The sequence below is a fragment of the Phoxinus phoxinus genome (assembly GCF_949152265.1).
Source record: "Phoxinus phoxinus genome assembly, chromosome: 8".
Taxonomy (NCBI): Eukaryota; Metazoa; Chordata; class Actinopteri; order Cypriniformes; family Leuciscidae; genus Phoxinus; species Phoxinus phoxinus.
In genome coordinates, this window is record NC_136883.1 from 30,209,585 (window position 1) to 30,221,786 (window position 12,202).

Below are 12,202 nucleotides of genomic sequence, written 5' to 3' on the forward strand. Positions count from 1 at the left end.
TAAGAATCATGAAAGAAAGGACATAAGGATAGTGAATGCCTAGAACGCCTAGTGATATTGAACAAAAGTGAAAGCACAACAGTTTCCAAAACCAACTGAGCTGACCCACTGTCTACTACTGCCTATTTTTGTAGCTACCTTAAAAGACAGCATCATAAACGGTTTGGCTTAGCATTTCAAACTCCCTACATAGGCAACAGTTCAGTTAAAAGCCATTTCAAGTAGCATAAGAGACACGACTCACTTACAGTTGATTCCAATAGAATTGAGTGTTAGCATGTTGCTAAGATAACTACATGAAACAAATATTTCGCTTTTTCATACTTTCTAGTATTGAAAATAATTGGGTTTAGGAAACATCGTTGTCTACCATCTTTTGTTGCAAATAAGAGAACAAAAGCTGGTTAACTACTGTTTAAAACAATAAAAACATAAAGAGCCAATCAGATAAATGATAAAAACATAAAAAGCCAATCAGAATCCACCTGAATTTAAAGAGCATGAGCATTTAAAGCAACAGACGATATAACTGCAGTGCACTTATAATACACAGAATGTTATTAAAGTGTGGGCATTAATAGTTCATTATAGTTATCTTTACAGTTATCATTCTTGGTGTGAATGACCTTAAGTAGGTTTTAAACATGTCTGAAGTCTGAAGCCTTACCCCAGGTCTGTGATTGGCGGTTTGTCTCTGCCTCTCCTGTAGCAGAGGAAGATCTGCGGCCCCATGAGACTTCCTCCATTCAGTTCGGCAGAGAGTCCAGAGGGGGTGCATTCAACACAGGTAAACCCTCGAGGTACCTCTTCACCAAGGGAGCGGATCACCACCGCCACATCAGTGATGGGAGCCTTGAGCTGTGCTGAGCTCCGGTGACCACCATCTTCAGGGTGGACATCTTCATCGAGAGGCTTAGAGGAGTCGGTGAGTCCTGCCACAACAAAGTAGTCTGCTACACGAAGGCTTTTCTCCTCCATTTTCATCCCCATAGAATGAGGACTATATGTGCTGGAGAAACAACACAGCAACGTGAATAAAAATCATGACATGCTGCAGCCTATAATAATGATATAATAATGCCAGGTGCTCAGATTCAAATATCCTTACAAATGAAAACATCCTTTTTCAAACCGGGAGGGGTTTAAAAAAAACAAATCAGCACAGCGCAAGTTATAAAACACTCATAGGAAATACCATTTTTTTATATTTAGTCCCCTATGTGCTTAGAAAAGGATATGACTTGTATTACACATCCACAGATGCAGAGCACAACCTCATGTAACAATCTTTGCGAGAAATATAAACTAGACATACGGAAGCAATTACCCGTTCCTGCTGGGGATAAAAGAATATGCCTTATTATGCTTTTGAGTCATGAGTCAGAGTTTGTACCCGCAGAATAAATGCACAGAAAGGGGAAAAAAAGAACTTAAAAAAAGGGGACAAGAGCTCAGACAATAAAGGGAATTCCTTAAGATTGCATCAATGTGAAGTTTGTCACATTAAACATCACGAACACTAAAACCACAGATATCTTAATTAGAGATTCCCCTCTCTTCCAGAAGAGGCCTGGGGCTTTTACAACACTCAAGTTGGCACATATCGCTCACACATGACTGATGCTCACATGCCTTCATCGTACCAAAAATAACAGGGCACCCGCTGGTAGGCCATACAGTCACACCAAATCACTGATAAATAGGCTACATAAATAGTTATCCCTAAACGTTTGAACTAAACTATCTAGGTGTGTGATGCTCTTTGTGTATACATATATTTTTTTGAAAGGTTTTTATTTTTAAGTCAAGTGATTTTTACCTACAAAAGAGTATTCTTACTTTGGAATCAGTAAACAGCAATAGTATTTTTCCCTGAACAAGTATACTACCATAAAAATACCATTGTTATCATTAAAGTAGACACCGTCTGAAAGGTCTTTGATGGCTTGCAGCTTTATAGCAAATGGCTTCTCTGTGATTTACATTAATGGCCAACAGAGTCACGGGACACAGCTTAAGAGCTTAGGAATTGAAACTGACCTACTGACTAGTTCTTTTGCCGTGACGAAGTGTCGCAGTGAAGAAATTTGTCTAATGAGGAACTGGTGATGCTGACGGTGTAAAACGGGAAGTTGCTGTTTCTTATCAAACATTTTGGAAATGGTGACGAGTAATCGGCAGATTTCATGATCCCAGTTAGATGCTGAGAATAAATACGGGCCTTAAAACTCTAATCCTTCTCATCCTCATAAATCGTTTGGCTTTGCAGGAGGGGTCTCTACAACACTCTCTCTGTCCCTTGTCCAGCAATGACAAAGATGCACACTTTGTTCCAGATGTCTCTAGCCTTTTTCACATATTCCGCTCAACAACATCACACAAAGCAAACATAGTCCCATCAAACTGCTTGCATAAACAATCCAAGATATCACGATCTAATCACACCCACATTGTTCTAGAAAGATACCACATAACGTTCTCCAGACAGAGTGAGAAGAAAATGTAGCAGATGTGTCACATGTGACGTGAGAGATTTAGGATTATATTTAGACATAATCTCTCGGTCCAACAACCACGCCATCCGCAGAGGCTGGCTGTGCCCTCTCCACCATCAGAAGAGAGAAATTATAATCCTCACCATGGCAACCATGAAGAAAAGCCAGTGAATATGTATCATTCACCTTAAAATGCAAGAGGGAAAGAAATACTTACATAAAACTAATAAAAAAAGAGTCAGAGATAAGCAGAAAGCTTACTCTTTTGGTAGAGATAATGATGCAGTAATACAAAAAAACCCACATCAAACGTTAAATAACAACTGCTTGGGAGGAAAAGAAAAGCAAGCTTAAATTGACAGGTTAGAGCTAAATTCCAGGCAAACATGGATGAAATTGCAGAGAATTATACAGTTATAATATTATAGTCAGGCACATTGCACACTGGAAAGCCCTGAGGCACATTTCATCGTTAGGCTATGTGATGCAATTATAGACACTCAAGAGTGACTGACTCAACACTTTTCAGACAACTCGTAGGAAGTCACTCCCATATTGAGAAACACCATGGTAACGTCAAAAAGAGAGACTCAAAAACGCCCGGAAGTGCGTTGGAAATGGCTCTTACATCAGAGAAATCAGAATGGGTCCTACGCAGAGGAAATTCATGGACAAGCCATGAAAGAAAATTACACTGCGTGTCCGAGCCACAAATAAGGAACTCTTTCACCAACTTCATACTCATCATTCCGAAGAATTGGAGTACGAGATCGATGGTTCCCTTTTACAGTTTAAATGACTGGACAAGTTCCGGACCAGTACACACAGCACAGAAAGCACAACGCAACAGATGCCTCAGAATAGGAAAACAGCCTCATATAATGGACATAAATCTGTGGATCCATGATGTGATCTTGGATTTGCACATCATGGAATGTTGGTAACCAGTCGGTTGACGGTAGCCATTGACTTCCATAGTATTTTGTTTTCCTACTATGGAAGTCAATGACTACCGCCGTCAACTGTCTGGTTACCAACATTCCTTAAAATATCTTATTTTGTGTTCAACAGAACAAAGAAACTCATACAGGTTTTGAACAACTTGAGGGTGAATACGAGATGACAGCATTTTAATGTTTGGCTGAACTATGCTTTTAAAACCTCTTCAGCACAGAGAGTAGCTTTACATGACTCATCATATCAGGGGAAAAGCCTTGTCCCAAACAAAACACCCACAGCATAACAAAACACCGTTTTCCAATCATTTTATCTAGAGCTGCTGCATGCTTACGGCTGTTGATACGATACGCCTTGCCCTTCCTTCACCAACCTGTGGCGTGAAGCCACAGGATAAGCCAATTTAACAGTCTGCCCATAAAAATGAGCATGATCTTATCCAGCTGTGCTGGAGCTATGGGCTGTGGCCCGGAGTAAGGGCTCCATGGACCAACAGGCTCCAGATACTGCACAGCTCTGGGACAGCAGGGAGGCCTGGAGGAAAACACAAGAAGGGGGAACTATTGCAGCACATTTGGCTGAGCATCTGGTCCTGCTTAAAACAAGGGGCGGACATTTGATTCCTTTGCACCATGCCGGGAAACAAGCAGACATCTGCATACTTTGGATAGGAGGAGGCAGGCAAGCTATTTCAATGTGGAAATGTTTTGTCAAGGAGACTTTACCAAGGTATAGGACAGGCAGTAATTCTTCACCAACTCCATAACTATTGTGTTAAGACCCTTAACAAAGTAATTTAACTTGTTTTCAAGAGACAAACTGGACAAATTCTGTCAAACAGCTAAAGTTTCGAAACAATTCCTGCCCATGTAGGCTTTCCAAAGTGGATGAGAAAATAAAAACAAACAATAATTTTATTAGTCAAAATGTCTCAACAGACAATTACTGTAATCATGATGCATTTTAAAGGAACACCCAACTGAAATTAAAGCACATTGCTAAAATATATTGCTAAAGTTGGTCTAGCAAAGACTGTTATACCTAATTACACAAAATATACAATTACAGCTTGACGATGAAATGCAAAGGATATATGGGCAAATATCACATTTCAACATTAGGACAAGCTCATCAATCCTGCAAATTTCTCTGAATCTAGATATAAATCACAACCGACTCTAAATCCAGGATCAAAGCTAAATCTCCAAAGTAGATGATGGATGCTTTGAGCAACCTCTCTGAAATACCTTTGCAAATTTGTCATGGTTTGCTCAACATTACATGATCTCATCAGACAAAATGCATTAATCTCTTTGTAACTCTGATAATCTGTATTTGAGCATGGCAGTTTGTTGCATACCTATACCCAATAATTTAACTTACTGTATGTTCAGGGTTGGGAGGACAAAATGTACTAATTTAACAATCAATCATTACAAAATTATATATATATATATATATATATATATATATATATATATATATATTTATATATATATTATATCATATATATATATAATTTAAATATGAATAGCACACATTTCCTTTAATGCCTATTGTGGTTATGTCCCTGCAGAAAAACAGATCTCTTTTGAATTTTAGATCAATTTTAGGTGCAAGTAAAAATAGAACATTGCATGTTAAGCTATAGGACTAATAAACAAACATGAGAACATGGTGAAATAAATAAATATGAGGATGATACTGCATCCAGACAGCTGGGCTGGGTCAGTTACAATAAATCATAAGGGCCATGGTATTTAAATCAAACGATAAAATCCTGAATTATAATAATAGACACATTTCTAGCTTTACCGAAAAATGGAGTTAAGTGATGACTACCATCACATGGTGTGTAAATACACGATCAGAATCAAAACAAGAGCACAATTATCGACGTGATGACAGGTGCCACTCCATCGCCGGTCAGTCTTACATGTTTATAAAATATATTGCTTTAAAATTCCTCAAATGTATCGTTTTATCACCCATTGACGCCTTACATTTCTAAAAGAAACAAATGTCCGTAACCATTAAATAGATATGAGCACACTCACTGTTTCAGTAGGACGACGATTCAGAAGACACGCTCATTGAAGCACGCGCCGTTATACTGATTAATAATCACAGAACAGAAGAAGGGACTTATGTATTTCCATTCATTTTCATCAGAAAAATGAGCTATTCCTCCATCACGGATAAACATTCCCCCTGGGAGGGCTGTGCCTCATCTTCTCTATACGCTTTCAGAGATGCGCTCAGCTCGAGACTCGCGCAAGCGCTTATCAAAACCTGCCACCGGGGCACGTGACTGCCAGCACACGTGACGTCATTTGAGCATTCCGGGGACTATCCCTTTTATATACTGTCTACTCTATGGGACTGTCGGTGATTTAATGGGGGGCGTCCCGACAGGTAGTCCATATAAAGCCTGTGGTGCTGAATGTTATCGACAGAATGTTTAAAAGTGTTGGACTTGGTTGCAAGATTTTAAGATAAAGTGATAAAATAACACAGTTTTAAGTGTGATAGATAGTGACTACAGACTAGATTAGCATATTTGTCCAATTAACAGAGGCAGTGGTATTTTAGTGTTATTGAGATATAGCCTACTATTATACTCTTAGTTTTATGTTTTACGTATTTTGGTTAAGTTTGAATGATTTTGTCATTTTTATTAGGTAGTCAGTACTATTGTTTTTATTCATTATTATTTCAGTTTAGTTTAGTTTTAGTTATTTTATTACATCAACTTAAAAAAAAGACAAATATTTCCATGGCAACTGAATATTTTTTTATATATAAATTATTTCAGTTAACATTTATTTTAAGTGGCCTAACAAATGTTTTTTTTTATGTGGTTTTAGTCAATAACCCTGACAAGTGGTCAATCTGTTAATTTGATTAAATCTACTAACAGCCTTATCAATTTAATGATAACAAACACGATGCCAAGATGCATACAAAATTAATTTAAATCTAAATAAACACTTTATTTTATAAACACATTTACAAAAATTCACAAATATTTAAACTATAAATAAACACGTTTTTATAAAGTATATTTATTTGTCTTGTTTTGCAATCATTACATTTTATTACGGTAAATATATCTTGATTTTTGTTTTTTTCAGCTGAAAATATTATTTTATGTGAAAAATTATATTTCTATGTATTAGAATACATTTTTATTTATTATACATTTGTACTCTTAATGTTTGGGCCCCACTATTAGAATTGTATCAGCAACCTTTGCTCTTTATTTAATTTAGATTTTTAGCAGACGCTTTTATCCAAAGCGACAGCAAGCGAGTCATCGTGAAGAGGCAAAAATAACGCAAGAAGTGCTCAAAATACAAAGTTCAGGCATTGCTCAGAGTATCATAAGCCAAACAAGGGAGGATTTAAGGAAAAGGTTTTTATTTTTTGATTTATTTTTTATGTCAAGTGCTCACGGAAGAGTCTTTATAGTCTTACCCATTCAAAATCCATATTGATTGACCACTTATTGTTGCATTTCCATAATACGCCAAGTCAATGTATTTTATTCCATTTTGTACAATTATAACTGCCATTAGTTATTGCGAGAGGAATGGTTCAGTTTATGGAGGCACAGCTGTTATAGGCTATATAGGCCCTGTGGGGCTCACTAAGTTTGTTTGCAAAACCTGGTCCTATACACTGCTAGTAGGGCTTTGAAAATGGCGATGCAGCCTTACCAAGACAGAGAGTTTGCAGAGATTTTTAATGGTGTGACTGCCAACAAAATGTGCCACTGACTCAGATGTGCCATGCCATTCCAGGTGGTCTGTAACCTCAACTACCTCCACTTGTTCAAACATGTGTCTTCTTAACTGACAATAGCATAAGGTCTCTTGCTGCAACGAATCCCCCAAAATAGCAGGATCTGTGAACAATATGGCAAATAATGACAAAAGATGGAGACTTTTTTAAGAGGTGAACTTGGAAAAACTATTTGGACATATGCGATTCTACTTTAGAAAACATGTGTGAGGGTGGGAGAATGTTTGTTTAGAAAGTTCAGAGGTCAAAAGGTGCAGGAACTACTGAAGGACCGTCTTCAAAGTGCTTCAGCTTTTTTCATCAAGGAGACACCCAGGCCAAAACACTTCTTAAACCCAGATAAATGATTTAATAAAGCAGTTTAAGTGGATGCCGACTGGCCACCCAGCTGGCTGTGCAAACCCATAAACATCAGAAGGATTAGGACATCCACCAGCCCCTCGTGTTATAGTCCTATGTGGTTCCAAAGGCACATGCTGGCCACCCAAACGGCAGGACTATAGACTTTCAGACAACAACTTATATGCAGCTAACAGGAAATGTTCTCAAAACTTTGGCTTATGTGTTCTGGCAAGGTTCTCTCTCATTGTAATGAACAAATGTTGTTTTAATGTTAATAGAATGTTCGTTATCTGGTCTTTAAAAATTCTCAAAACATTGGCACAAAACATCATTCATGGACGTTCCAAATATTTTAGCTGGATGTTCATCTATGTTCATCTAGCCGCTGAACAATCTGATTGGCTTGAAGGCTACATGTCGCTGGTCTCCATCAGTGTTGATTAAGTTACTCTAAAAAAGTGTAACAGTGTAAGTCTTCAACAGTGTAATAAGATTACAGTAATGACTCTCTAAAAAACGTATTGGATTACTTATTACTAATTACTTTCTAAATCCAATATCAACCTCGACTAAACAATATACAATATAACAAATAAACAATATACAATTGCATAAATTATTCTTAAACTGACCAAAGTGTGTGAGGTTACATTAAACATACATTTTAACATTAAATATTAAAATTTGATGTTAAATCCACTTTTTTTTAGGTGTGTTCTTTAGTCTATTACATAAAAATTAAGAGTAATCCCTTACTTTACTTTACAAGGGAAAAGTAATTCAATCACAGTAATTAGATTACTTGGTAATTAATTACACCCAACACTGGTCTCCATCCAGCACAGAGTTTGATGATGTCCACAAGGGTCTGCCATGCAAAATTATTGCTTGAGATCCATTGACATTCAATATGCAGTGCATTTCAACGCGACTGCAGGGTTCTTCATTTGTATGTAGCAATTATGTTTATTAGGCGACACATTGTGTTAGTCTGAAACAGAATACACATGTTAGTACTCTACTCCAGCCCGCCATCGCTATGTCAGGGATTTATATGCAGTGAAAAGTACAATTGCAAAATGTTGGCAAAAATGTAGATGACTGTATTACTTTTAATTCTACCATGCATGTTGCAACGAATTGCATAGAATTGGTTAATGTGTTGCATATGTGTATTCTGTTTGTGTCTTACTCAGTGTCTCTATAATTTCCCAGTGGAGCCAAAGTCATTTTATTGTTTCACTGTGTGCTTGTGTTTGACTGGAATAACTAATAAACCCATGACATTGTTTGGTTAAATGCATGGAAAATCAGGCGAGTACTTTTACAAAACATTTTTTTTTTAATGTAAATGTTAAGACTCTGAGGATTTCAAAATGAACTAAATTTAAATGAGTCAATACATCATACATCCTTCTTTCAAAACTTTTATTTTTGTCTTACCCGTCCCTGATTCACTATGGTAATAGCGTTTATACTTTAGACCTGTCGGGATGGTTTTCACGGGAAATTGCGTATAAACGTGTGTATGGTGTGGCCTGTGGGAGTGGCTTAGGTTAGTTGTCACTTGTCTCAAAGAACGAGAAAGGTTGACATGGAGCATAACAACACAGTCACGATGAGCCGAAGCACAACCAAAACAATATTTGTTTTTTTTAAAGCTAGAGGGCCAAAATCTAAACAAAAACACTCAAAATGTATTTTTCCTTGGCCTATATTTAATTCATAGAACAATTGAGATTTTAAATTTTTTTTTTTACCAGTGAACTAAGAAATATCCCTAGTTTCCATTCCAGACATCTAGTCACTTTATTTAATGAGTAAACCATCCACTTGCAAAATACTTTCGCACTGTAAAAGTTAATTCTACATAAAACATTTGTATTCTTCTAATAGGCCTATATAATATATTTCTAGCGTACAATTTTTTTATTTAATAAAAAATTCTAAGAGACATTTCTAAGAGGAAAACACCATAAAGTTTTGCAGTGAAGGAAACCCCCCAATTGTCCAACAGATGATTCTTTTCAAAGATGAGTCAGCAGTAACATTACTGGCAGACTTACATACATCAAAAATGCAGCTCTGATTACAGTCCTGTTGTAAAGCATTAAGATTCAGCAGAGCTTCTAGATGAAGTCCTGCAAGATGAGTCTGGGTGATGTAATACGAAAAATTAAATAAAAAGGGTGCAACCGTACTTCAAATCACACAACTTTATTTGTTAAACATGTTGAGATAGTCATCTAAAATTCAACAGAGTATGAGCACAGGGCTGGCTAGCTAACTGAGATTGGCATTAAAAACATGTCTGGTAAAGCATTGCCAGGAAATGCATAGGCTATGGCTGTCTATTGTGAGTCACAGGTTTGGTTGCTATGATTGTGTAACCAGGTATGGAATGTGATATCATTACAGAATGAGTAAATACCATCAAAATATTCACTCTGTTTAAAATGTTTTGCCATTTTCAAACTACCCACTCAATATGTGAAATACATAGGCTGGTAGCTAAATATGAGATTAAATATCTGTTCAAAATTTTATTTTGAGTCAGTGTGAATCATGGGGACTTCCCAATTCCCATCCCTACTGCAACGCACTAGCTACAACTCCTTACAATCACGTGCTCAATACATTTCAACCATTTTGGTGTTTCTGTGTGACTGAAGATATGCCCAATACTGCGCCCTAGTGGTCGTAGGTAATGTTTATTTTTTATTAATAATGTGAGACGCTTAGCAGAATAATAAGGGAAATCCGTTATACGGATTTATCACAATTTGAACTACTTATTGGCCTTTTAGAAGAGTCATAATTTAGAACTGGGGTCCGTTCTTCGTACGTCGCTAACTCACTTAGCTGGATTTGATTGTTGGCGATTAGGCATGATCTTGGATTGTTTGGTTCTTCGACGCTCATCCTGGACTTGCTGTCATAGCAACAGGTGCGCAATCTTAAACCTGCTCGCGAGCAGGCTTATTTCATGTTAACAGGATTAGATCCCGGCTTCATAAGCGGAGGTGATCCGGGAAGTCCTTTAGCGCAGCGCGATAGCGTACTTTTAGAGAGATATAGTTTTTCTCGTGACTCGTGAGTGTCATTTGTATCATTAATTTGTTGGAACAACACATTTAATGTCGGAGTCGGGCTTTAACAACAGCACAAACTGTGTGCATTTCCCTGAGATTCTTTGCGAGTGATACGGTGAACTTAGAGAAAAGTGCTGCCCGTCGTGCCATTCACAAAGTTTACCTCGCGCTCAAGCTTTTTTTTAGGGTTTTTTCATGGTTTTTCCAGACCCAAGGTTGTAAAGCAGATAATTTTTTTTTTTTTTTTTTTTTTTTTTTTTGCCAATGCAGGTAACTTACATTATATTTTTTAATGAAGATCATGCAATCATGACTTAGCCAATAAGTATGATTTACAGTAGCCTTTGTGTCAGGCTTCACTAACGTGATTGGTGCCAGAGACTGTACACACGTTCCCATCAAGGCCTCAATGAAGAGGATTTTGTGAACAGTGTAAATGTGCAGGTAAGTTACTATTACAATTCTAAATATATCATATTAGTAATATTATTATATTAAATAAAAAAAAAAGGAATGGAATCAAAAAGTATGCAGTTGACTGACTAAAATGTCTTGGCGGTGTGTGACACTATACCATATCAGTCACATAGTCACATGTAGCACATTATTTGAACATGGAAACGGAAAATATAAATATCAAGCACACTGTATTACATAGACTACACGTATTCTGAGCCTAACATAACTATATTTTATTCATTATGTAGGTGATTACAACATGCTTGGAGACACAGGGGCTATACCTGCAAGCAGTATTTTATGACCCCATTCCCTGACCCACAACCCGGACAATGGAGCTCTAGCCAGGACAAGGGCACAGTTTTAAATTGACCATGGGCAACTAAAGGGAAAACTTCAGTGTCTGAAAAGTCTGAGGGTTGCACCTGACAGGGACTGTGACATTATTGTTACATGTGCCGTATTACACATCATTACACATCAGAAAGGAGAGGATCCCTGTGGTGGAGGTGCAGCCTGATGATGACCTCCAGCCTAATGACCTCCAGCCTGATGATGACCCCTACCAGTGTACTTGGACGGACCTAGTAGCAGAGCGGCACGGGACAGAATTGTGGGACACCATTTTTAAAATTCACTAAATGTTTAATAAAAGACAAGACAAATATGCTTAGTTCCTTTTTTATTTCAATTATTCTTTGTAAAGAAAAGCCAGTCATCAAGCCATCTTTTGCCTGCAATAAGAGATATTATGCAAGGTCAGCAATAGTACTCTGTGTGTTCTTTTAGAGAGATATTTTTACATTAGCCTACATGCAGTGTTCACTTTCATAAAGTAAAGCAATTCAGGCTTTAGACCAGCCATTTGGATAATAGGCCTACTTAATTTAATGCAGCAACAAATTATTTTACAGTGTACTAAGATAATTAAAAGCTCATTTACCAGTAATGAAGCTGTTGCTGCTACTAGTCCCTGCCGTGGGTCTAAGGAAGAGATGCCCCCAGAGATGCCCCCCACAATAGGGTCAATTCACATTCAACCCAAGGGCCAGC

At 37.3% G+C, this 12,202-nt stretch overlaps 1 protein-coding gene across 3 annotated transcripts in view; it reads right to left on the reverse strand.

Annotated features, from left to right (window-relative positions):
- Positions 1 to 5,783, reverse strand: part of dennd4a (DENN/MADD domain containing 4A) — a 31,508-nt gene extending 25,725 nt beyond the window's left edge. For all 3 annotated transcript variants that reach the window (XM_079621100.1, XM_079621101.1, XM_079621099.1), the window contains exons 1-2: positions 5,510 to 5,783; positions 668 to 1,009 (exon numbers count right to left, since the gene is read on the reverse strand). In XM_079621100.1, the coding sequence (XP_079477226.1) occupies positions 668 to 990 (323 nt within the window). In that variant the 5' untranslated portion in view covers positions 991 to 1,009; positions 5,510 to 5,783. The remainder of the gene's footprint in view (positions 1 to 667; positions 1,010 to 5,509) is intronic.
- Positions 5,784 to 12,202: the final 6,419 nt, after the last annotated feature.